We start from the raw sequence: 27425 nt of genomic DNA on the forward strand, positions 1-27425 counted from the left end.
TAGAAATTCATTGTTTTATTACAGCAAAATATTTAAGATTTACCACTATATTTACATTACAGCTGCAATTTTTTTTGTATTGATTTTTCTTTCATAAAAATACATACAACATAATACATTTTGACATAATGATACAATCTGAATCACTTGGAAGCACAACAAAAACATAAATGATGAATACTTTCTTTTACGGTCGAATTTTCATGAATTTCATGAAAAGGGAAATCAATACAAAATGACAAGGTGCGTGTCACATAGAAATCAATTTCAAAATGAAAATAGGGCATCTGCACTGACTTGCTTTAACATTAGTTAGGGTGCTTTTATTACCATATCAGATGTGTATTTATAACCCCTTGAAATGTCTGCTACGGTTAGCAAAGGCTCAAACAGTGCGCATCACAACGCCCCGTTTTATAACATGTATCAATTTTGCTCGATTGCCGCATGACATTCACTCGTATGCTCTTCTATAGCAAGTGTTTGGTACTGCAAAATTGGTAAATAGCATAAAGATCAGATATACTGAAGCCTAATTTGTTTTAAACCTTCACAGCTAATCACAACTTATTTCAAGCATCCTCAATCTTTTATGGTTCTATCATAAATCCTTGCGTTCAAGATTTGTTCATTCATGCAATTTTGCTCCGATGAGTGCATGTAACAAAGCTTAAATCTCTCTGGCCCGTATTCTGAAGTCGGGTTTAACTTAAACTCAGGTTGAAAGTTGTGGTTTAAGTATGGAAAGCCAATTGTTACATAAATCACTAACGGTAGAGTTATCATATTTCAGCTAATTTGTCTCTCAAATCATTCATAATTGCCTAGGAAGTATCAATATATTATTGTCTTCACAATCGATGAATCAGGAAAGAGCACAGTAAACATAGGAAACATACGTTTGGCTTCCCATACTTAAACCACAACTTGAAACCTAAGTTAAAGTTAAACCCGACTTCGGAATACGGGCCTCTGTATTAAATGATATTTTCAAAAAATACAGTAGTTTCCACTTTGAAGAAATATAATTCTTCCTCGATTAACAATTATCACATTGACACACACTCTCTGTCTCTCATATTTGCATGTTTCTAACACATTCAACAACGAGCTAATAGTCAAAATGGTGAATGGGCTAAATGGCAATTAGACCAAGTGGTTTGTATATGAACTAGGATAAGACCATGTGGGGCCAGACCATACCTGAAGACAAAGAAGGTTCAGGTCCTCGTCTTACAAAGAGTTGTGATTGATCAGATCGATCGCACCTATGGACGGCCAGCAATGTCAACATCTACTATGCATGTTTGTTCAAAATATTTTCTAGCTATGATGTATATTCATGCATTCATCGTTGTCTTGAAAATTCAGTGTGCTTCTCTTTGTTTACAAAGGACATTGTGCACATTTCCTGTAGAAAAAATAATGACACTGATGGATTTCCATAGAGTTACGATTGATTGGATCAATCGTATCACTTTGTAAGACGGGGCCCAGGTATATACTAAGTGGCAATCTCCCCACCCCCACCCCCAAGGGAAAAAAAAAAAAAAAAACATACATACAAAACAAACAAAACAAAAAAATAAGGTGACTGCTAATACCAGTTTGGACAGGACAAGAAATGTTCAAAAATGCTAAATTCCATGATTTTTATTGATCATCTTTTCATCTCCCACAGTTCATCGAGTTGATCAATTGGAGAGGCTTCTACAAACTAAGGAATATGTTTCAATGCCAAAGCTGGAATTTCACAGATATTTGAAACTACTCCTGATAGATTTAAGAAACAGCTGAAAACTTACTTGTATCCAGTATACATGTAAGTAGCCTTTTAGTGTTGTCGATTTGATCTACAGTGTAAAAGATATGATATAGTGTACTATGTATAGCGTTCCTAAATGCCTTATTTCTTTATCACTATTATTATTATCAGTATTATCAGAGCAAGAAATTTTCAGTAGATTGTATTAAAGATGTTTTCTTCTTTGTCTTTAATATTTCTATTAGAAATGTGTTTCAAATTTGACAAACAAAGAGCAAAAGTGAAATCTCTCTTACCAATTAAGACCAAATTACTTTATAATTGTTCACATGTGGCAAATTAACAGCAATACAACTGAGGTCTGTCAGCAAACATTTGCTGAGAAACTCGTAAGTGAATCTGCATCTACTGTCATTTCAAAATTTGTTGCATGAAATACATCAAAGAACATGATGTGCAAGCTTAATTCATTTTTGTACATGATTGACAAATTTCAACCAATACTTCCGTTTGATTTGATTTTGATAATAAAACAACTACAGAGAAATTAGCAAATTAGCTTTAATTTGCCAATTAGAAAATTGTAGATACAGTATGGGTTCAGAATATTACAGACTGCCTTTGCAATACAAAAGATCCATCGGTTCAAGGTTGTACCATCAGTCAAGACAGCGGAGAAATTGGCAAATTAGCTTTAATTTGCCAATTCGAAAATTGTAGATACAGTATGGGTTCAAAATATTACAGACTGCCTTTGCAATACAAAAGATCCATCGGTTCATGGTTGTACTATCCGTCAAGACAGCAAGTTAGCTCATAAATGGACTGACATCAAATGGGAGCATCCGAGTCATGTTACCAGAAAAGCCACTAGGATACAACCTTGGTACAAATACTACAAAAAAGGTTCAATGGTGTACCAACTTACGTAGATTGAACCGTTCATAAGTCAAGACAGGAAGTTATTGAAGCTGATTACTTGACAAACATCCAATGCTGCGCTTCCTGTGGAAGCATCTTACCAGAATGGCCACTAGAACACAACTTTAGTAGAAAATGGTTCAATGGCATACCTACTTTAAATAGCTTGATCTGTTCATCAACCAGGACAGCAAGTTATTGAAGCTGGTGACTGGACAAACATCACAATGCTGCGCTTCCTGTGGAAGCATCTGGGTCAGGTTCCTAGAATAGCCACTAGGACACAACCTTAGTACAAAAAAGTTTAATTGGTGTACCCACTTGCATAACTTGATCTATTCATTAGTAAGGGAACCTACTAGTTAGCTCGTGAATAAACTTTAATCCAATGTTGCGCTACCAATGGTAGCCTCCTGGATCAGAATAGCCACTAAGACATAACCTTGACATACAGATCAAAAGATTCATGGTTGTACCCACTCATATAATTTGTTTTATCAGAATTGGCATCAAGTTGGCAGGAGAATGGGCATAGATCCAATTCTGTGATTCCAATGGGTGCCTCTCGATAATGTTCCCAGGCAGGAATAGCCACTAAATCACAGTAGATCCATAAGCTCATCGTTGCACCCAAATACACAGTTGGATCTGTTCATCAGTCAGGACAGCAAGTTGGCAGGTGACTGGACATTAAATCCAATACTGTGCTTCCAAAGCAAGCCTATTGTGCCCAGAGGAACAGTCACTAGATCACAACCTTGGTACACATTAGATCCATACACTCATCGTTGCACCCATTTACACATTTTAATCTGTTAATTAGTCGATGCAGCAAGGTAGCTTGTATCTCCAGGGTTGAATGGACATACAGAATTTTGCTCCTATAAATAAAAGGCATAGATTATCTAAAATATTTTGCAAAAAAATAAATAATAAACATACATCCAGTGCTGTAATCTTGATGGGGAGCCTCTGGTTCCAAGGAACAACCTATAGATCACAACCTTGGTAAGCGGTCGATCCATACACTCCTCATTGCACCCATTTACACAGTTTAGTCTGTTATTGGTCAATGCAGCCAGGTAGCTTGTATCTCCCAAATTAAATGGACATACAGCCAGCGCTGTACTCCCGATGGGGAGCCTCTGGTTCCAAGGAACAGCCAATAGATCACAACGTTCGTACGCGGTAGATCCACACATTCATCGTTGCACCCATTTACAGAGTTTAATCTGTTTATCAGTCAGTGCAGCAAGGTAGCTTGTATCTCCTAGGTTGAATGGACATACATCCAGGGCTGTACTCCCGATGGGAAGCTTCTGGGTGAGGCTACCTGAACTGGCATCCCAGGTAAATACCTAGAAAGAAAACAAAATAGATTAAAGGCATAGGCTTACACAACAAATGCCTTTTTTTTCAAATACTAAAACTTAATTCATGTTGTACTTAATATTGAACATATGGATTTTGAAAAAAAAAACCTAAGTAAGAACAAATCTAATTCCTGCCGACACTTTCAAGATATCTGTGACTGAAAAAAATCATCATTTACTTAATCTCCTAGGGAGAGTAATATAAACATTATAGTGTATGGGATGAAATATAATTATGTGCTTTGTTGTTGTTTTAGCTTATATGGCACGTATCATTCAGCAGTGAATATTTGCGCCTTTACTTACTGATAATGTAGCCTCATCTCAAGCACATTCAATTAATTTGTTATCATGGGGCGCAGGGAATATTATATAGCAGACTGTGTGAGCAGTTTCATTACAAAAAGTGTGAACATGAGACTAGATTGTTACCCTTTTACTTTGAGCTTTGAATCTCTATACTTACTGATGATGTGGCCTCATCTCCGGCACATGCAATTAATTTACTATCATCATGGGGTGCGGGGAATAGAGCCGACTGCGTAAGCAGTTTCATTGTAGTTCCACCAAAAAAGGTCTGAACGGAGTTACACGAGACTAGGCTGTTGCCCTGGTCTCCAACTGACTGTCTCTTCATCTCACACATCTATACACAAAAACATAACAAATAAATTGGCAATATCCTTTGAATATATTGCAAGAAAGATGATAAACACTGTACAACGCCTACTTAGATTGTTGTACGAAAGCAAATGGGAAGCTGTATGTGCAACATTTGTACCACAGGCTACTTAGCGTCCAAAATGTATTATATGACACCTAGATAGATCCTTGTCATTTGATTGGTTGGTCGATATCGTCATCAACCGTGCAATTTTAGATCCATTCATCGTGCAATTTTGGATCCATACGATTTTGTCCATTGCACGCGCGCACCGAGACAGCAGGCACCCCAAACTATCGCGCATGTTGTATGTACGCGATAATCAACAGATTGAGCTCGCACTGCATAATTATGAGCATATTTTGCATCGAAATTTTCATCACAAATTTCATATGAAAAAGAATCTATTTTTAGTTGTCATAAAAACCAAATAATGAATGTTCTTTTCATTCGTGCAATGGACAGAATACTTCCTTCGGTGAAAGATGAAATGAACGACCAATTTCATCTTTCACCTCATGAAGTATTCTGTCCATTGCAGTCATAAACATTCATTATTTGTATACCATTAAATGGCTTAGGAGGTAACATCACAATAAATACATGCAGTTAGGCATAGGGCTTACTGGCTAAAAGCACCCTGCTACTTGAGGGATTCTGCTTTTCCCTTTCAATAACTCTTTCCTCATTTTTATAGATTAACATGATAAAACGATTTGGCAAAGGAAGCATCAAGTTTCATTGACTAGACACTTCGGGCAATATTAAAAAGTTGATAAAAAATATATTCCGATGCTGCAAGGGAACCCCCATTTCCGATTAGACTATAGCTTAGCCTAGGTTATATAGGAGCACCTAACAAGGTGGGTATGTGCACTATATAAATCATATATTATCCTTTTATTAACTGTTACATTTCATGTTATTTAGAAAGATTGTGACATAGTGAATGGTCTACTGGCAAGGATTGCTATTCAGACGGCGTAAATTTCAAAATATTATTTGTTTCAATGACAATGATGGTGACAATGTTTGGGCTGAAAATGTGTGTGTAGTCCCATACATGTATTTCTGTGTGCAGCAGGGGAAAAGATTACATGGGGGCTTGGGAGGGATTTTGCCCCCTGAAATGGACAAAAGAACCCTTGAAAATAGAAAAGTGCCCTGAAAAAAACCCCATTCGCTGCAAAGTCCAAGCTTCCCCAGATTTAACAAATAAGTTGAAAAAAGGAGCCCCCATTTTTTTTTTTATATAAATTTTTGCCTGGTGTGAAGTGCACGTATTGACTTACCACATATCTAGCTGAGCGGTGATTCTTGGTAGGTCTGAATGAAGCCAGGCAGTGCCTGGTGCGGGGTTCAAACGCCACACCTGTACAACTTCCTGTTAATATAAGAAAAAAATATAAGATTTCCTTTCCTCTTCTTCTTCAAAAGAAATCAACCATACATGTAGTAGTAACATATATTCAGTAAGTTTTCTTGTATTGCCATTTATATACACATGCATCAGTGGACCAGCTTAGCCGAATCTTCATCAGAGCCCGATTGCACTGATTTGGTATTAGACCGTGTGGTACGATGAGAACAAATGGTATTATATAATGCTTACTTAGCTTGTTTTAGCAAGCAAATGGGAGGCTGAAAGTGCAACATTCATAGCGTCACACAATTACCTTCAGAATGCGCCTCTGCCAAGATAGGCGACTTCGCAGTACCATTCAATCAATTACACTGGGTTAATTCATAATGCAGGTTCATTACAAATATGCCTACCGCGCATGGTTGCTTAGGGGTAGAGTGTCCGCCTCACGAAAGAAAGGTTGTGGGGCTATCCCTGCAGTCATAGTAAAGACTTATATAAACGCAGTAAATTCGGCCTTATTGCTAGGTGATTAGATTAGAAAAAGGTAATATAACAACATGGTATGGTATGCAGGGCCTGCTGGTAAAACTGTTTCCTGACTGAAGAGGCTACCCCGTGGTAAAAAACATTATTTCTATTATTATGTTATATATTTTATCCAGGGTAGCCACTTCAGTCCCAAACACTGCTCTCCAAGCGGGCCCTTCTACACATGTCACTATTACCCTGGATTTAGCAAGGCTACCTTGATTGGGCACTTGAGCGTTCAAGGAATTTCTTCCTACCGGGTACCCGTTCAACTCACCTGGTTTAAGTGTAGCACAAAGTGGGTAAATTTCTTGCTGAAGGAAAATTATCATCAATATTACTTGCTACGTGTGCATTGCTACTGCCGATATGATTCGGACGTGGATATGCTACTCAGGATTTTTTATTTCTGCTTTTTGCTTTCAATAATTCTTTTTTCATTTTCACAGACAAACCAGGGGATTATTCTAGCTTTCTAACTTTCGAGGCGCACATACAACTCAATAAGCAGACATTCCTCTCCATGTAATGCAGCGCACGACACTTGCACCGGTCCGACGGTCCAAGACCGGTAATAATTGCTGATGGGCCAGTAACTTTAAAAAATATCCAGATTTACTGGTCAAACACGACCAGTAAATATTATCAAACTGATACAAATGGCATTTTCTTCTCTTTGTATTAAGTTTATTTTATAAAAATGGCTCTCTAAAACTGAGAAATGGCTCTTATGAATTATGTTGTTTGTTTGTGTACTTTTTTTGGGGGGTAACAATAAGCAATCAAAGAGAAAAAATAAACTCTAGCCTTGTTTTATATGTTTTGGGGGACCAGTAAATTTTAGGTTTGGGCCAGTAAAAAATGGAAAAACTGTGGTATCTACTAGTCCGACATGATCAGGTTGGACCAGTAGAAAAAAAGGGTTAGTGTGGAGCCCTGTTCCAGATTCAACAACACAACTTATTAGGTGAATTGAATAGAGCATCATTCTTTCACTTCATTTGACATATTGTGCCATCGCACTCCTACATATTTGCTTTCAGACCACATGGTATAATTAGACCAAGTAGTAATAGATCATGTGGTACAATCAGACCAAATGACAATGAAGGATTAACTTCAAGTTATAGTTTATGAATCATGTACTCTTCACATGATAACTATTCCAAGAATTATTTCAATTAGACCAAGTGATGTTAGACAACCTGGTATTAGACCAAATGCCAATTGAGGCTTACCTTCAAGCTGTAGTTTATGAATCCTATACTCTTCACATGATTACTACGCCTTGAATTATTTTCATTAGACCAAGTGATGTTAGACCACCGGGTATTAGACCAAATGCCAATTGAGGCTTACCTTCAAGCTGTAGTTTATGAATCCTATACTCTTCACATGATAACTACGCCTAGAATTATTTTCATTGGACCAAGTGATGTTAGACCACCGGGTATTAGACCAAATGCCAATTGAGGCTTACCTTCAAGCTGTAGTTTATGAATCCTATACTCTTCACATGATAACTACGCCTAGAATTATTTTCATTAGACCAAGTGATGTTAGACCACCGAGTATTAGACCAAATGCCAATTGAGGCTTTACCTTCAAGCTGTAGTTTATGAATCCTGTACTCCTCACATGATAACTACGCCCAGAATTATTTTAATTGGACCAAGTGGTGCTAGACCACCTGGTACAACTAGACCATATGGCAAATAAGGCTTACCTTCAAGCTGTAGTTTATTAATCCTATACTCCTCACATGATAACTACTCCCAGAATTATTTTCATTCGACCAAGTGATGTTAGACCACCGGTTATTAGACCAAATGCCAATTGAGGCTTACCTTCAAGCTGTAGTTTATGAATCCTATAGTCCTCAAATGATAACTACTCCAAGAATTATTTTCATTAGACCAAGTGGTATTAGACCACCTGCTTTTAGACCAAATGGCAATTGAGGCTTTACCTTCAAGCTGTAGATTATTAATCCTGTACTCCTCACATGATAACTACGCCCAGAGTTATTTTAATTGGACCAATTGGTGCTAGACCACCTGGTACAACTAGACCATATGGCAAATGAGGCTTACAATCAAGCTGTAGTTTATTAATCCTATACTCCTCATATAACTACTCAAACCTATTATAATTAGACCAAATGGTATTAGACCAAATGGCAACTAATGCTTACCTTCTAGCTGTAGCTTATGAATCCTATACTCTTCACATGATAACTGCTCCCAGAATGAAGCACCTTCCAGAGTTCCAATGAGTATTCCTCCACAACTAAACAGAGGATATAAATAGTAAGATGTAATGGGACCGATACTTTAAATTACTGAATGAGCTGATTAATGCTCAATTCAAAGAGCTGAAAGGCAATAATCAGAGCTGCAAACCTTTAAAAGTAAAAAGTATTAATCCAAGGGAGCGTTTCATGAAAGGACCTATCGGACGTTTTACTGGACAAATTCTGTTTTATTTGACAGTTACCATAGTTACAGTGCCTCTCAGCCAATCGAAATCCCAAAAGATGTCAGTTCTGAAAACTTGTCAGACAAAGATTTTGAAGAAATGCTCCCAACAAGCTCAAAAGTCACAATTTTTAGATAAAAGTAGTAAATCCATACGTCTGATTTCTTCTCCTTACTTGTCATCAACACTGAAAATTCTTATTAAAAAAAAGGATCTTTTATTTTAAAGGCTCGCATTCGGAAGCATGACTTGCTCTTTTGCGTAAATCCATGATAAATCCAAGATTTGCACTGACAGCTGCAGTGAAATTCTGTCTGCGTACACCCACTACAATAGATTAAGTGTAGGTACCGTTGGGGAGGCAGCTGTGTGTATTTGATATTGGGTCTCCTAGATCCAGATAGATCCCTTTTCCGGTCGGTGCTGGTCCCAACGTGTCCCCATAAGAGAGGTCTTCACATGGCTGATTTATTAAAATGACGGAATTCCGTGCTTATTTTACTTATTTCACAGCACTTGCAGTTGCACATTCTCTTTCAGAGCTATTTGACACATATTTTTATTCATACATGCAACACTTTGGCGGTCATTTTATTGGATTCTGTTCGGATTCATTTTGAGATCGTTACCACAACTGGTATTTATCTCGAAGCACTATGTAAATGCTGCATATTTACTACTTACGGAAGGGGATCTCCAGCCTTGCTTGGTACATATTTCAGAGACACAATGGGACACCTTGAGCCTTCTTTGGTTAGGGTCTTGACCTCGGTGTCCGTCTTACGAGTGTCGTAGATGACAACGGTTCCATTCTGTAGTCCCGCATATACATAGTTGGTGTTGGTTGTATTCCACGCACAGCACCAGGCAGGCATGGGGCAGGTGTACCTGGATGGTGATGGAGTAACAAAGCAATGGTTACACACAATCTTTGTTCTCCTTTTTATCCTATTTTACACTATTTTTGGGGCAGAGCATGACAAAAAAACATAAATTTAAACCCAAATTTAATGGGAATCAGTCGATAGGGGCCCGAGATGTGGCTGTGTAGATGCATAATTAGGCCTATGGAAATCAGTATAAGGGTTATTCCACGGTTACTCATGTTACATTTGGAGACACCTTGACTCATACTTGGAGCTGTAACTCCATCATTATTGATAGGAACTAAACATCTCTTTATCACAACATAGTACGCAGTCTGACTATCCTTTGTATAAAAACAAAACTTGGGAAATTAGGCCTATGGAAATCAGTGGGAGTTTGCCTGGTTCCAAACAATAATGAACAAGGCCAACTTATATAATGGGGCTCACTAAGTATTCATTGAGACATACCTTTGACCACCTTGAACAAATCAAACCCCCTTTCACGATTGATCACAAAATGGAGTGCCATCTATCGGTAGCAGCAAACAGGCCAAAGTTCCAACTATGGGGTCGACATCACGCACACGCGCAGGCCACGCACAGTACTAGTGTACTGTAATGTGACTGTGATGCTTCGAAATTAAAACTATTTGGCAAAAGCAGAGAAGAATTCATTAAAATACGGTCTAAATTTTGCAAAGAAATATGCAACAAATTTCTCTCCCACCTCCTGGACCCTATTAAGCAGCCGCTATGCAAAGCCGGTCGAGCTGCGTCGGCCAGCGCTGTGTAATCACATGCATGCACTAGCACACAGACGTAGATTTCTTCCCACGAGGCATTGCGAATTTCAGCCGGTACGCTGCAACCTATAGGTGGCGCACCGTATCGCGAATCCACCACCAAATTATGGGGGGCCTGATGATGTGATCACGACTTACGATTGTACGACTGTGTTGCTTGCTAGACTTGTAATCTTGAGCGTCTTATCAACCGATGCACTCAAGAGAAGCCCGTCATCTCGTCCACTCAAAGACAATCCACGGATTGGCTTCCCATGGATAGGAATATACTGACATGATTTGAAGTCCATTGCACTTATCTGAAAATAAATGGAAGAAAAAACAAACATTTGCAACTACAGTGATGCTTAAAAGTTAGTGAACCCCACGAGAAAACGAACATATTCAAAGTGTTCAAGTCTGTCATTATTCTATTGTTAAGTCAGGTGATAAAATATGACATTCAATTAAGCTTGTTTCTCTGGGCTAGCCCAACATTGTGGTGTTGTTGTCTACATTCAACACTCAGCATGAAGGAGTGCATTTTATCTGAAAATAATGGAAGAAAAAAAACATTGACAACTACAGTGATGCTTAAAATTTAGAGAACCCCACCAGAAAATGAACATATTCGAAGTGCGCAAGTCCTGCCATGTTTCTATTGTTAAGTCAGGTGATAAAATATGACATTCAATTAAGAATATACACCTTCCAATGTACATACACAAACCAGGATTATAGTGTTTCGATAACAGATTCTTCAGTTATCGCAAGAACAAGGTAATTCAATGTATATAACGACCTCTATGACCTTTGACCTCATGACTGCCCAAAAGTGGTTTAGTATGGTATAGAAACAAATGTATATTGACATGATTTGAAATCCATTTCACATATCTGAACATGAATACAAACAATGAAAAAAAGCAACAAAAATTCAAAATGGTTGGTTGTACACAGATCTGTGACTTGATGAGCATATGCCTCATTATCATCACAAATTGAAATAGTTATTATCAAAATGAGCTCACAAGATGATGTTTCAAGCCCCAACAACTAAATAAGTAAATTTGGGCTGTGGTTTCTGCAGAATTCAGGGTGTAGTTATAAAGATATATTCTCAGGCCCGTATTCTGAAGTCGGGTTTAACTTAAACTGAGGTTTAAAGTTGTGGTTTAAGTATGGACAGCCAATCGTTACATCACTAACAGTAGAGATATATTTCATCTCATTTGGCTCTCAAATCATTCATAAAAGTGTAGGAAGTATAAATAGATTAAATTGTCTGCATCATGGATGAATCAGGACAGAGCACAGTAAACACAAGAAACATACAACTTATTAAAAATTTTGACACTTTTGGCTTCCCATAATTTTAGCACAGAGTTAGACCATGGTCTAAGTTAAACCTGACTTCAGAATACGGGCCTCAGAGTCTAGCAAAATGACCACCAAATAAAGCTTACAGCCTAAACCACTCAATAGTATTGCTCGGGTTCAATGACAATTGCTCCTGCAAAACTGGTCCTTCCGGAAATCCAAACATAAAGCTAAACTTCACACCTTACTCTATCCTCATATTGTACTCAACCAAACACCCTACCACATCCCCTACCCTCATCTCGTATCATCATGGAGGAGTGTGTACGTGTATCTGAGTTTTGTCAGACGTGTATCAATCAGATATGATTATTTACGTCTGGGACCGACCTTTAACGTCACCATCCGAAAGACGTGACCAGGGCTCGAACCTCAAACCTCTGCATCAATTTGTAACTTCCCCATATAGCTTGGATTACAGGCGCACACAACACCCAGTCATGGAGGAGCTATGGTAGCAGGAGCAAATATCGTATTAACATTGTTGCTTTGATTTAACAAAACAAAAACAGGTTTTACTGAAGTGATACAAATTTTATAATAATAATATTCAACATTTATATAGTGCTTAATACAATGTTTCGAAGTACTGCATACTATTACCCCGCATTTAGCATGGCTACCCTGATCGGGTGCATCGAGCATTCAAGGAATTCCTTCCTACCAGGTGCCCATTTACTACACCCGGGTGGAGAATGGCAAATCTAGATAACCATACCCAGGCATCGTAAATTTGGACTAAAAAGATGCGCAAGACTTCAAAGTAAAAAGTCAGTAAGCGGCTCGGTCAAAAAAAATTGTGCAGGAGCATTGTCACCAAAAATGTTGAGGGAGGCATTGATTCACCCCCCCCCCCCCCCCGGGCGGTTTAAGGGTTAAGATTGATCCCATCGCTAAAATCTAGCATGGTCACTGAAAAAGAACAATGAGTCATTAAATTTGCTGGTTTATTTCGTTGACAACAACTTATTTTTGTTTCTATTTTCCTTTTAATCAGCCGAGGGCCACCCAAAAGTGTTATCAACCTTAAACAATCTGTCCGAATGCTGATTTATGTTTATTTGTATTGGTATGCAGAAATGGATTGAAATTCATGGATTTCTATGTTTCTTAATGGGCGTGACAATATTATTTTTACTGGTCATTTGTAGCCAGCAAATTCGGCTTAACATAGAAATCAAACTGTCCTAACAAAGACTTTTGCTGGCGGTCTTAGGGTTAAGATTGATCCCATCGCTAAAATCTAGCATAGTCACTGAAAAAGAACAATGAGTCATTAAATTTGCTGGTTTATGTCGTTGACAACAACTTATTTTTATTTCTATTTTCCTTTTAATCAGCCGAGGGCCACCCAAAAGTGTTATCAACCTGAAACAATCTGTCCGAATGCTGATTTATGTTTATTTGTATTGGTATGCAGAAATGGATTGAAATTCATGGATTTCTATGTTTCTTAATGGGCGTGACATTATTTTTACTGGTCATTTCAGGCCAGCAAATTTGGCTTAATATAGAAATTAAACTGTCCTAACAAAGACTTTTGCTGGTGTTTGTAGACCAGACCAGCGCCCAGTGACACAAATGAAATTATTTTGTAATTGACTAAGCGGAAGCGCCATGGTGTAGCGGTTATGACTCTCACCTTGTAATCAGAGGGTCGTGTGTTCAAATCCCACCATGGCCTAGCATCCTTGGCAAGGCATCAATCCACACTTTACCACTCTCACCCAGGTGCTAATTGGGTACCGGTAGCAAACCGTCATTGTGGTTGGTTTAGCAAGCGTGCGCCTAACTGGCTGCTAATAAGCTATGAATCCAGTGACTGGGTAATAATAATTTTGAAACGCTTTGAGCAGTAGATTGAACTTGCGCAATATAAAATCCAATGATTATTATTATTATTGTTATTACAATCCCGAGAGGATGGAATTTACCTTCTTTAATCCAAATCCCTGAAAGAGTACATTAGTTGAGGGCATAGAAGCTAGAAGCAGTTGGTTTGCGGCATCGTAAGTCATCACACGACAGTTACCATTCTATTAGAACAAAATATATAAATACATACATGTATCAAACATCTTAACCCTAAAAAGACTGGGGGGGGGGGCTGATTCAGCCCCCCCCCCCTCGACATTTTTTGCGATAAATCTGCAACCCGAAAAGCTGGCGCCGCGCCGTTCCTTGACTTTTTTCTTTCAAGTCTCTCGCAACTTTTGAGACCAAATTTGCGACGCCCGGGTACATGGTTCCGAAATTACGCAACATTTTGTAAGTGCATGTCGACCCGAAATTGCTCAAAAACTTGAATTTGTGTACAAATCCAATGCAAATTGTGTTTTTAGCAAAAATTCATAAATGTATCATTATTTTCAATTTTACTAATCAAACTCAATTAATTTCATCTTGTTTATGGTCAAAATAATGTAGCGGACGATTTCCATTGAAAAAATAATAAAAAACAAAAAGTCGAAAAACAGAGAAATAGATAAGAAATTTTAAAAACAATAAAATACATAAGAAAAGAATTGTGATATTGAATTTTTTTTAAAGTACATTTGATCAGAATCCTTCAAAGAGTCTGTGAATAAAAAATTAGCAGTTTAGAGGCCTTATTTAGTTAATTAGAGCAAATCTTTGATTTTAGCATAAATTAGCATAATTAATGAATTATGAGATTTTTCGGAAAATTTGATCCTACAGTCTTGGAGATTATGCTATGGGTAATGCCCGTGCCAATTTTCGTCGTGATCGCGCGGTCAACGGCCGAGATCATAGGGGGGGGGCAGAATCAGCCCCCCCCCCCCCCCCCAGTCTACTTAGGCATCAAAATAGCCCAGTCTATTTAGGGTTAAAAGAGTTTCATTCATGAATGAATGAATTAATGAAATGACTATAGATCATTCATGAAATGAATGAACTAGATACTATAGTGGTAATAAGCAAACACTCAATTTTACCACTAAACATGCTACATTTTATATACAATTGAACCTGCAACAGCTATCACCTGTATAGAAGAAATATTCAACTATAAAGACCATTTTTTTTTCCCCTGGGATATATTTCCCAATTGAAACAGAAACCTGTTCATATTTTGATTATCTCTCTTGGTCTGGTAGATGTTCATGAAGCTGTTCATTAAGTTACAAACGACTTTATGCACGATTGGCATGTGTTAGGTGCAGCTCCTATGTCAGTTACATCTCATACAAAGGGATCATTTGCTCACAAGAAAGGATCACCAGACTTGCACAGAGTCAATCGCAACTTACAAACAGATTTTTGAAACACCCACCTGGGTTTCGTCTAACAAAGATTTGTGATTGATCCAATCAACCACAACTATGGAAAGCCAGCAACGTCAATATCTAAAATGCATGTTTGGTCACAATATTTTCTAGATATAATGTTAAGTCATACACTCATTGTTTTCTTGAAAATTCTGTGTAATTCTCGCTGCTTATGAGTTTCCTGTTGAAAGAATTTATGACATTGATGGATATCCATATAACTGATGTATATCCAAATAACTGATGTTAATTGGATCAAATGAACTCTTTGTAGACGGAGCCCAGGTCTGTATTAAAGTCTTTTGCACAAAAGAAGAACAGGTAATGAATTTACCAGTAATTCTTGATGAATGCTGGGTAATTTCAGCATACTGGTATGTACAGTGGATTGCGTAAATCATGATCACGTATGAAAAGATACATACATGTACATTACCTAATGACATCTGACATAGTCATTTGACTGATCTTGGGCCCGTTGCAGAAAGAGTTGCGTTAAAACGCAAGTCAAAAAATCAATCGCAAGTCACAAATGCGCGCTGTTGATTGGTTGAAAATCAAGTTATGCGTGAATTTTAGAGTTGCGATTGATTGCAACTCTTTCTGCAACGGGCCCCTTGTGATATAAGTGTACATTATGCTATATCATGTGACTAATCATGTGATATTTACTGTACAGTACATATGGCTTATCACATGACTGATCATGTGATCTGTCTGTAAATTACACTATATCATATGAGTGATCATGTGACAAAACTGTACATGATGCCATGTCATGTGAATGATCATGTGATATACAGTAACTGTTCATATCATGCGACTGATCAATGAGATATAACTGTACATTTATGCCATGTCATGTGACTGATCATGTGATATACATACCGGTGATACTTGTATTGTCTTGTCTAGTATGTAATGACCAGCTGGCCTGCCATGTGATTGCTGGTTGCTACTGGATGATATGCTAGACAGTGGACTGCATTCAGAATGAAACAAGACAAGGTTTCATGATTAATAAACTCAGAAAAAAACATTAAGAACTAATGCTAGAACGAAACAACATTTAAGTATAATTTTTTATCTATTGTCCATAAATGGAAATTTGTCTTGTTTACATGCCGTGCAAAAACATCATGAATATTATATAAATTTATACACATGTAACATGAACAATGCAATCTACATTTGGAACATGAAAATAAACATTAATATTACATAGTAATAAGTCATGGCAGTGTTTTAAATAGCGAAGGCATTTGGTGAGTTTATTGCAATTATCTGAATGAAACCGAGAATGTGGATTTTAAATGACCACCTGTGACTGACTGTCTATAGGTAAAGAAATTAGCGGTTAACTACAGCAAAGGAAGTACAATAACTTAGCCTAAAATTACTAAGCCTTCACGGCTAGTCTTTTAGCTTCTACAGTCTTTTCTGGTTTCATTATATTTTGCTTCCTTCAAATTTGAAATAGTTTCTACAATTGATATTTATCTCAAACTACTCTAAATCAGACTTATTTACATGTACCTAAACCCAACTCTGTGATATCACGAAATCTAATTTAAAAACTGACCACAATGATTATCACCAACACAGATAAGCATAAGAGGGACAGTGCATTGATATTGCTTGGAAAAAGCCCAAAATATGGCTGGAATACCATGCCTGTTTTGTCAAATTTTCAGCAATTAGGGTCATTTTCGTTGATACCAGAATTATTTGGCACTCATTTTATCATTCATTCACAATTTGGTGGTCATTTTATATTGGATATTACTCGGATTATTAGATTGTTAAATTAATTATGTTAGATTGATAAATTATGATACAGAGATCCATAAGAGTACAAATCAAATCATATATAATCGTTAACTTTGGACATATTTTCATATTCATTGCAAAACAAAACATGTTTCAAGGACATTAATGATAACTAAATTTTCAAAATTTTGAACTCCGAAAGATAATCTCTTCAATCTCAATTTATATATGATACATGGACAAAATATTGAAATACAGAAACAGTTTTATAAATGAGAATATATAATGAAAATATCTATACAGTCCCACATACTCACTTTCGTGATGTTGACTGTTGATGAGATTCAAAGATTGCTTTCATCCTCTTCACTTCTTCCAGTGCCATGACGTACCTAAGCTGTGTCTGCGCAGCGTCCATCTCCGCCTTTTTTCTTAAATCTTTCTCTCTTTCAAGCTCTCTATAATCACACAATGAATAAAGGGGGAAAAGCAAATAAATGGTGGTGACGATTATGATGATCATGAGAAGATGTCTGTACGTAGAAAACATATTGGCAAGTCTCTCACCCTGTAATAAAGTGTAAGCCCTGAAAAACGAATTTTCATCCTCGGCAAGGTACAAGGCAATATGATTAATAACCAGAGGACATAAGACTTAAGGTCCTCTCTGAGGGACATGGTAATGAGGATAAAACCTTCTCAAAAGGGCACTAGCACACTGACTGTTAATGTAATTTGGGATACTTTCTCACTTAACACAATTTACATAATGGAAAAGGACTTCACTTTTTGCTGCTCCAAGGTACTGTCTGCTCGCTTGTAATACCATGAACAACCCAGTAATCTCACCCTGTCTGTGTTCAGTTTCATAAGGACTTGTTATAGTAACAAATGCACAATTTCTATGACAAGTCAACCATCAGCCAATCAAATTGATGTATTTCAGTAGCTTTTAACCGTTATTGAAAATTTGTTATTCCAATAAGTTCCATGAAATGGGCCACAGAAGATGGATCAACATCGATCAGCACCCAAATACAATCTTTCTTTTATCAATTACTACAGACTAATTTAGGTTCCCACACTAATCAACTTCTGGTTACCTTCAGGGGTGTGAGTGGTCACAAATAAAAAGATCTGAAAAAAGCTGAAGAGTGTTGAAAAAGTCTGAAATAGAAAGAGCTCCCATACTTTTTGTACAGAGGAAGGCCAAAAATAAGCTGAAATTAAGCTGAAAATCAAAACAAAAAAATCTGAAATCAGATAAAAATCTGAACTCTCACACCCCTGTTTACCTTGTAATTCAAAAAGTTTAATGAACTTTGGGGAAAGAACCTTTGCTCGTGCATGCCCTACATCGCAAAGTAGCCTTCCTAAAGACATTAAAAAATTGTCTTAGAAACTCCTCGGAACGATATTTTTTACATTCGATTCCTAGTTCTTTATGGGCCTTGATCACTTTACAGAGTGAATTTGGTACTTAGCAAGTCACATGATTATTATCTGAAGAGGGATTAACTCTACCAATAGCTTACTAAAAACAAATTCCATAGGGATGTTTCATAAAGAATTTAAGAGTCGCACTTAAATCTTAGTAGCGTGCGGTATATAACACATCACCACAATGGTCAGATTATGCGCATGAGTCGCAGTACCAAGTATCCGTCAATCAGAGTAATTGTTTAAAGGACAAGTCCACCCCAACAAAAAGTTTATATGAATAGAAAGAGAAAAATCCAACAAGCAGAACACTGAAAATTTCATCAAAATCGGATGTGAAATAAGAGAGTTATGACATTTTAAAGTTTCGCTTAATTTCACAAAACAGTTATATGCACATCCTGGTCGGTATGCAAATGAGGAGACTGATGACGTCATCCACTCACTATTTCTTTTGTATTTTATTATAAAAAATATGAAATATTCTGATTTTCTCCTCATTGTCAATTGAAATGATAATTCCTCCCTGAACATATGGAATTAGCATTGTGTAATTTACTAAATGGTTCAGTCAAGTTGGTCCATATTGCCAAATTTGTAAAAAGTGAAATATTGTATAATTCAAACAATAAAAAACAAAAGAAATAGTGAGTGAGGGACATCATCGACTGTCTCATTTGCATGTCACTGAGTTGTGCATATCATTGGTTTTTTTAAATAAGCGAAACTTTAAAATGTCATAACTTTCTTATTTTACATCCGATTTTGATGAAATTTTCAGTGTTGTGCTAGTTTGATTTTTCTCTCTTATTCAATTCAACATTTTCCTCTGGTGGACTTGACCTTTAATAACATGGGCGCATCAGCAATTAAGCATGACTCTCAACTTCTAAGTCAACTCTATCTGAAACGCCCCCAAGGTGTAACAATACTTACTTTAATGCTCTATCCCGCTCAGATGTATCAAGAACTTTGAGTGCCTTGGCGTAGATCACTCGGACATCTGACCTCTTGGCCTTGCTGTTGCATTGTGGGCATTTACCACCTTGACCTTTCAGCCATTGCTCAATACAGCTGAAAATAAGAGAGAAAGGGAAACAGGATACAAGAGCATCATTATTATTACCATCATCGGTGTGTTGGCTCGATTGGTAGAGCGTCCGTCTCAAAACCGGAAGGTCGGAGTTCAAACCCTGGCCGCGTCAGACCAAAAGACGTTAAAAGATGGGAGTTGCTGCTACCCTGTTTGGCGTTCAACGATTAAAGCGATAGAGCCTTGTCGATCTGGCGCTGCACAGCGGCTGCCGGGCCAACAATCAATTGAGCAAAACAAATTTTCAGAGTATTTCATTTCTTATGTCTATTTCGAACAATAAAATATTCATTTTCATTTTTTCATCAAAATCATCATCATTGTCAAAATTTATCATCATCATCAGGGCCCGGAACAAACACCCTTTTTGCCATTTTATTGTTCACCAGGGTAATCAATTTAAATCTTTCAAGAAATTGAGATTCCTGGATTATCAGAAATAATAAAAATAAGATGACCTATTTGGATTCCCTACCCATGGTCTCACATAATAAGTGAGCTAACTCAGTCGAGTGTCTCAGTATAGCGCCCGTGTCATGCCCATCAACACAGATGAATGATGCATGGTCGCTGCGACTGTGACATTGATGTCTTAGAATTCATTAAATTTTAGTATAAATTTCATTTGTTATCTTGCACTTTGCTGTCAGATATCAAAGATGTTCCTTGTTCTTTTGATAATCGAATGTCTTGAATCGCTAATCAACATCTGGTGAACATTCTTTTAGTTTAAAAAGGAGTATTCAGTTGTTGATTGTTTGTAAACTGATTGAATGCATTAAATTGGTAGAGTTTTACTCCCAGGCCTAGCATCATAACCCCAGTTTATGTCAGGGAGTTGGTAGTTTCAGTCTTTTTTTTTGGGGGGGGGGGGTATTTTTTAAGTTTGGGCTTTACCACTGCAATTTAGCATGCTTACCTCTGGCCAAAAAGATGGCCGCAGCGAAGTGAAACAAGACGATGTGAGCCAGACGTCGTCCACGACTCGTAACAGATAATACACGATTGCTAGAATTATCAAAGAAAGAGAGGCAAAGATAGATAAAATACATGTAGACAATACATGATGGCTGGGATACGAAAACCTGTTAAAGTATGCCTAGCAATCGAGTTTGAAAACTGTTGTTGGATTACTCCCAAGGGAGAGGAGAAAGTGCATGCAATGTGGAAGCGTCGAGGTGTACCGTTTCTGACTCTCGCCTTGTAATCAGAGGGTCGTGTGTGTTCGAATCCAACCATGGCATAGCGTCATTTGGCAAGGCATCAATCCACAATTTGCCACTCTCCACCCAGGTGTTAAATGGGAACCAGGTAGGATGTGAAAGCCTATGTAGTATGCCTAGTAACTGAGTCTGCAAACTCTTGTTGGAATAGTTCCCAGGGAGTGGAGAAATTGTATACGTTTTATGACCGAGGTAATAACATATCTGTAAAGCGCTTCAAGAAGTCACTCTGATGTATTAAGCACTATATAAAAGCGGATTATTGTTGTTTGCGGGCAAGCCTCAATCCCATTGCCGTGGTAATATCTGTTAAGCACTTGAAGACATTATGATGTATTAAAGCGCTAAATAAAAGCAGATTGTTATCATCATCATCATCATTTGATTAATTTAATTAAATTTTATAGTGACGTCACCTTTTCCCCGACTTGTGCAACTTAACATTATGGACGGTTAATTTTGGATGGTACGTGTGAAACGGTACAAATGTCTAACATTCAGACTCCCATTTGCTCACGTACAACAAGCTAAGTAGGCGTTGTACAATTTACTAAAGAGTGAACATTTTATCATACAATATCACTGGACTATATGAACTCAAATTATAAAATTATCCCTCATGCAGGTCTATTTCACCTCAGGCTTCGGTCTCGGTGAAATGTACTTAGGATAATTTTATATTTGTCGTACAGATAATCCAGTATATTCTACAATAGATTTTACACTATATAAGAGAAATAGGCAGGGATAGCAACATCTCTTTGAGGGTTAAACAACATGTACGATGCCCCTGTGTATTGTCCTATTCTATCTGCAGACAATAAGGCCTGCGATGCAATTGCACTGAGATAGGATTGGCAACTTGATGCAATGGGAGCTTAGTGCAATCGCATCCCATAGTGTGCACTGGGCTTTATGGGTCCTACATGTATTTCAATATATAGATTTGAATCAGTGATACATGTAGGCCGCGCGCCACACTGGCACCGGTCCGACGGTCCCAGACCGGTAAAAATTGCTGTCGGGCCAGTAACTTTTCAGAAATAGCTGGTTACTGGTCCAACATAACCAGTAAACAATATATCACAATGATACAGTGATATTTTCTTCTCTTTTATAAATTATAAAAATGGCTCTTGCATCCCCCAAAATGGCTCTGGCATCCCTAAAAATGGCTCTCTTTAAAAATTGAGAAATGGCTCTGATGAATTATGTTGTATGTGTGTGTGGACCGTTTTTTTTGGGGGGGGGGGGGGATAACAATAAGCAATAAAAGACAGCAAAACAAGCTCCGGTCTTTTTTTATGTTTTTCTGTATTTTGAGAGACCAGTAAAGTTTAGGCTTGGACAAGTAAACTGGGTATCTACTGGTCCAATATTATCAGGTCGGACCAGTAGAAAAAAAGGGTTAGTGTGGAGCCCTGGTGTGGGTCAATACGCCCTCACACTATCATAGCTGTAAGGCTCCCACTCATTCTAGATTTCTAGATCACCTCACTGAATTCAACTATGTTGTATTGTAAACCTGTAAACTGTGGCATTACATCCACTGAGGTGACGTGACGTCACTCGCTGCTTATAAGTTGTGTAATCGGGAAGTTTCCTTGAGGTATGCACTAGGGTGTAGGCGTTGATTGCATGAAACGCTTGCTGTATTTTTCACAGATTTTTCTATAATTATGTAGACGGATCAGAGCTGCAGCAAGCATTGTGCATTAATCATTAAACATGGATGCAGACTCTTAACGGTGAATCTACATCTATAGACTATATTGCCTACTCTATCTTAATAAATAACATTTCAACTTCGCTTTGAAACTATATTTTTCCCTCAGCTCTGCATGCTTCAGGCAAAATACAACCCCTTGGGAACACCATAGGGGAAATGAAATGTTACATGTATTCAAACTCTAAGAAGGCAGTATCTGTATTTCTGTATACTTACAGATTCGTCATCGCTACCGCTACCGTCACTTCCTGATTTGCATGCACCGGCTCCTGGTTTCTTTGGTTCCTGAAAGTCAGCCATAGAGTCATTACTACTTTCATCCTCTGTCATTGTCTCCATTGGTTCATCATCATCTCCATCCTGATTGGCTGACGCTCCATGCATATCATTAGCTTCTGGCCTCTGGTTGGTTGCTGTGCTTTGAGGGTCAGTGCTATTTGATAGCTGCACTCCATCATTATTTGAACTTTGACCTCTAAGAGCATCGGAGGAGCTCTGACCTTGAGGAACATCAGATAACCTTTGACCCCCATCAACAATGGATGAGGATCTATTACCATCTCTCTCCAAAGTTCCTTGAGAAGCTGAAGCTATTCGTGTCTGTGATTGGTCAGAAGTTCTTGGCTCATTTGCATGTGCATTTGAGCTGGCAGCTGATTGGCTAGTTCTGAAAGTTTGCAGGCCACTGGGCCCAGGAATATCTACATCAGGCACTCTGTCTTGTCTGGATTCAACTGGATTTAACCGGCTCTCACTTCTCTGGTGAGGAAGCATCAGAAGTGATTCGCTGTCTGATTGCGACCCTTGACCTTGATCTTGAGTAGGGTCAGCGGGATGGGATGAATCACGTCCCTCTTCCTGCCCAAGTCTTGTCGGTGATAAACCTCCCTCTTGTTCCTGCATGGGTAACAAATAATATAAGAGGACCGCTTTCACAAAGATAATGCACGTACAGTGTAAACATATGTTAACCAATGGGGGATCAGAGATTTCATAAATGAGGGAGTACAAACAGCATTTCAGAATTCCTTGACAAGCAACAACAACAAAAATCATATTTTCCTTCACAAAAAAGGCAAAATCTGCTTGTTGTTCCCAAAATTCTGACAACATTTAAAGGCACTGATGAAAGGGGTGAGACAATGCCAATTTTGGCAAGAACCATTACATGTACCTCTAAAATTTGTCAAATTTGAGTCAAGAGAAATCTCAGAAAATGGCTATAACAGAACCAGAAGATTTGTTTTCACACAGAAATGTGTGTCTTTGATGTAGTTTATTCCACAGAATATATATTAGCATATATGTCCAACCTTGGCCCTAGTAGAGTACCTTTCAAAAAAAAATCAGTGATTACCGTACTGTGATTGTGAACCATTAGACTTAGAGATTGACAAGGCTCTACATACATGTACAGTTGAGGCCAGAAATTTACATACACTCAGAAAATTTCAAAGAAAAGTTGACACTTGCCAAACATAAAATGACTTTATCTTATAAAATATTTGTGCTATCATGACGAATTTGAATTGAACAAATGAGTATGTCATGCCCCTTCATTGCACTGCTTTGTCATCAGGAGCTGAATAATATTTAGGTGTCATTTTTTCCCCGAAATTTTTCATATTTTAGACAAATTAGAAATAAAAACTTGATAAAAACATTTCATATTTGTGCTTCTAACTTCTCAACACAAACTTTTTTGTTCAGTGGTGACAGATAGAAAATGTAATATCAAGCATATATTTGACATTTATATATTTCTATGAAACAATGTTTGAAAATATAATAATAGAATACATTTGGCATGAATATTACTTTTTTTCTTCAAAGGAAATTTCACTTAAAATATACTTAAATCCCAACAGCATCCCAATCATGTGAAAGAGCTTAATACGCTCTTTCATTTGATACGAAATTCGTCATGGCAGTATTTATATTTTTGAAGATAGTAAAGTTTACGATGTTTGGCAAGCGAACAAATTTCACTGAATTCCATGTCAAAATCTGCAACATTGGATAAGCTTCATCAGATGAATGGGTTTTTTTTTTTTAGTTTCTCTTTTAAGCATTTCAAGGGCAACTCCACATCACCTACTGGCCAGCTCCGGTGTAATTCTTTCCCTGCTTTGCAAGGAGTGCCATTTTTGCGTCCCCCCCTTCTCTCTCTCTTTCTCTCTTAATTCACTCTCTCCGTATATTTTTTTTTCTTTCAATATTGAAAATGTTATGCAAACCTGATGGTGTTCATGATCCTGTGATATTTCTGTAGCATCTGAATCATATAGATCTTGATCACTTTCGATGAGGATGGTCGAACCATTATCATCTTCATCAGAATCACCGTGATCCATTGGTCATCAATCAATCATAACCTGTATTAAAGAGAAGATCAAATGTAAAATTAAACGGATGCACATGCACAAGAAACAAAGTCTTTGGTTCGTTCTGCACGACATTAAGATGGGGAATTCCCTTTGTCTTTCGAGCTCTGCAAAAAAACAATTATTTTGGGGGCTTCCTTTAACTTAGTCTTAGAAGTTAGGCTCTAGCACTCATTCAATGAACAAGGTTATGGCCATATGGGCTCTACTCTGTACTAGATCTACCCAATTAAATCTGCAACATTGGATAAGCTTTATAATTAAATTAAGTTTAAGACTGCATCACCACTGGCACTGTCATGACCAGTAGAGGCGCACGGCCAATATGGGAGACTCTCTCCAATAGGGGAGACAATCTCCCACATTGGAGACTTGCTTTGCAAAAGGACAAAAGAAACAACACCAACAAAAGCATGATTTTTTCCACCCAAAATTTTGTCTCACTGGGGTCAGAAGCCCATTTGTTTTGTGTGTGATTGACAACAAAAATCCTTATCAAAACAAAAGTAGACAGTGAATTTTTAAAGTAGACGGTGTCGGTGAAAAGGGGTAATTTTTCATGAAGAATCTGCTTATCACATTTTTATTTGCCGCCAAGGTAATCCTTTTGCAGCAAATGTAAACAAAGGAAATTGGACTCCAAAACACTCTAGGCGACACCCCAATACTTACCCGTGCTAATAAACTGGGACTCCACTCACGCGCGTTTGGGCCTCCCTAGCTTAGAACTAAGCACTAATATCACCTTAAAAACTAAATCTACAAGGTATGTATAATCTATTTACAACTTTAATAATGTTTAATCGGTACTCACCGGTTCTTTTGTTGCATTTTCAGACCATTTCTCACAATTCTTCGTAAATATTTGCGGCAAATTTTGTCGCCATAGACAGCTTAGCATCCATCTTTATTGATAAATGGAGCGCCCTTTACGATAGTTGTTAATGCCGCGGAGAAATCGTTAGGCATTTTGGCCTGTGTTCAAGGCGTTCTTTCTGTTTTATTTTTTATATTGAAGATTGTGCATTTGTTGAATAGCGCCGTCTACGTCAGGTATGAGATCGAGTGTATAAATACACTCTTCCAAAATAATTATGATTCCGACCTGGCGCTGTTTAACTTCAATCTCTTTCACCTAAATTAGCGATGAATGCTAGCATTATAAAATATATATTATTAACGTCTGACGAAAAGAATAACCAACCGATCAGCTGACGAGAACGCGAATCACGTGATCTTCATATCAGCTTCGATCGCGAGTCAGAAGAGAAGAGCAGCTGCCCAGAAAATCAGGAAAAAGCCGTGAAAATGTAAGTTCCCCTTCATTTCTTTCATTTTTTTTTTTTTGCTAACGATGCATTTACACTATAAAATTATAATTTAAATAAGAGAAAGGAATATAGCTTGTACTTGTGATATAATAATATAAATATCCTGTTCTCAGAGATTTCTAACCAAAAATACTACTGATGTCGCCTATGAGGTCCATACATGTAATGTTGGACCTCATTGGTACTAGGAGTGCTCCAAAACTGGAGACTGTCTCTAAAAATTGGATAGGCCTACCAAAATTCTTTACAAAAGTCTCTGATATTGGAGATAATCTGCCACATTACTCATTAGAGATAGTCTCCAATATTGGCCGTGCGCCTCTACTGATGACTGTGGTCCATACGATGGGCGTATGCCTCTGGAGTCTTGATACTCAGACTCCCACGGCTCCTTCTAGTTCTAAGACTAAGTTCTTGTTTAACTTAAACAAGGACAAAGACAAAGTATAACTTTTCGTTTCCAGGCCAGGCAGTGCTACTGCCGTACTGCTAGTTTTGAGCATTGCATTTGTCCCCTGTCCCTCTGCATGTTTGGTCTCTCTTACTAGTTGATTGTTCCACTGCACTCAGCTCCAATGGCTTAATTTTTTTTTTATTGAAGACTCTTCCAAACAGACGGCTGCCAGCTCTCGAACGTCTCCAGCTCCGCTCCGCGATGGGGCACCAGCGCCAGCATAGCGCTCGCTAAGCTAGCGCCACTGCCCCCGGCCCGGCCTGGGAGAGGAAGCCAAAGGCGAGGTCAGTGCCAGACGGGCCAGAGCCGAAGCAGGGCACTGGCAGAGACAGAGTGCCGAGACAAAGTCAAAATCAGACCATCATTCAAAATTAAGATTTCAAATTGGTTTTATGTTTCAACACCAGCTTCAAAATACTTCCGTATCAAAAACACACTGTGCCTAATTCACATATGTATTCACTTTTTAAGATAAAAAAATAGTAATAATCTAACTTACTGTAATCCTAAATTAACACGAAATGATGCAGAGAAGATGCGATTTCATAATCAGGCGCGCGCTCGATAATAGAGGGCGCGCGCAGT

At 37.9% G+C, this 27425-nt stretch overlaps 1 protein-coding gene across 1 annotated transcript; it reads right to left on the minus strand.

Moving 5' to 3' along the window:
- Positions 1–27425, minus strand: LOC129263786 (E3 ubiquitin-protein ligase RFWD3-like). The gene is made up of 14 exons (XM_064100953.1): positions 27340–27425; positions 24909–25046; positions 22888–23568; positions 20639–20727; positions 19563–19700; positions 17504–17644; positions 16305–16398; positions 14061–14162; positions 10906–11066; positions 9780–9983; positions 8812–8906; positions 6016–6107; positions 4526–4705; positions 1–4044 (listed from the first exon to the last, which is right to left on the minus strand). The coding sequence occupies exons 2-14, from the start codon at positions 25023–25025 to the stop codon at positions 3889–3891; spliced, it is 2250 nt and encodes a 749-aa protein (XP_063957023.1). The 5' UTR covers positions 25026–25046; positions 27340–27425; the 3' UTR covers positions 1–3888.

The sequence above is a fragment of the Lytechinus pictus genome, chromosome 6 (assembly GCF_037042905.1).
Source record: "Lytechinus pictus isolate F3 Inbred chromosome 6, Lp3.0, whole genome shotgun sequence".
In the NCBI taxonomy this organism is placed as follows: domain Eukaryota; kingdom Metazoa; phylum Echinodermata; class Echinoidea; order Temnopleuroida; family Toxopneustidae; genus Lytechinus; species Lytechinus pictus.

What these genes read in the sequence shown, in the direction of transcription:
- LOC129263786 (XM_064100953.1), bottom strand. Translation starts at nt 25,025, where the DNA reads ATGGATCACGGTGATTCTGATGAAGATGATAATGGTTCGACCATCCTC. An exon ending in TCATAAGCTACAGCTAGAAG is followed by an intron (nt 6,108 to 8,811) that starts GTAAGCATTAGT and finishes TTATATTAACAG; the next exon opens with GAAGTTGTACAGGTGTGGCG. An exon ending in GAGATGAGGCCACATCATCA is followed by an intron (nt 4,045 to 4,525) that starts GTAAGTATAGAG and finishes TTTTCTTTCTAG; the next exon opens with GTATTTACCTGGGATGCCAG.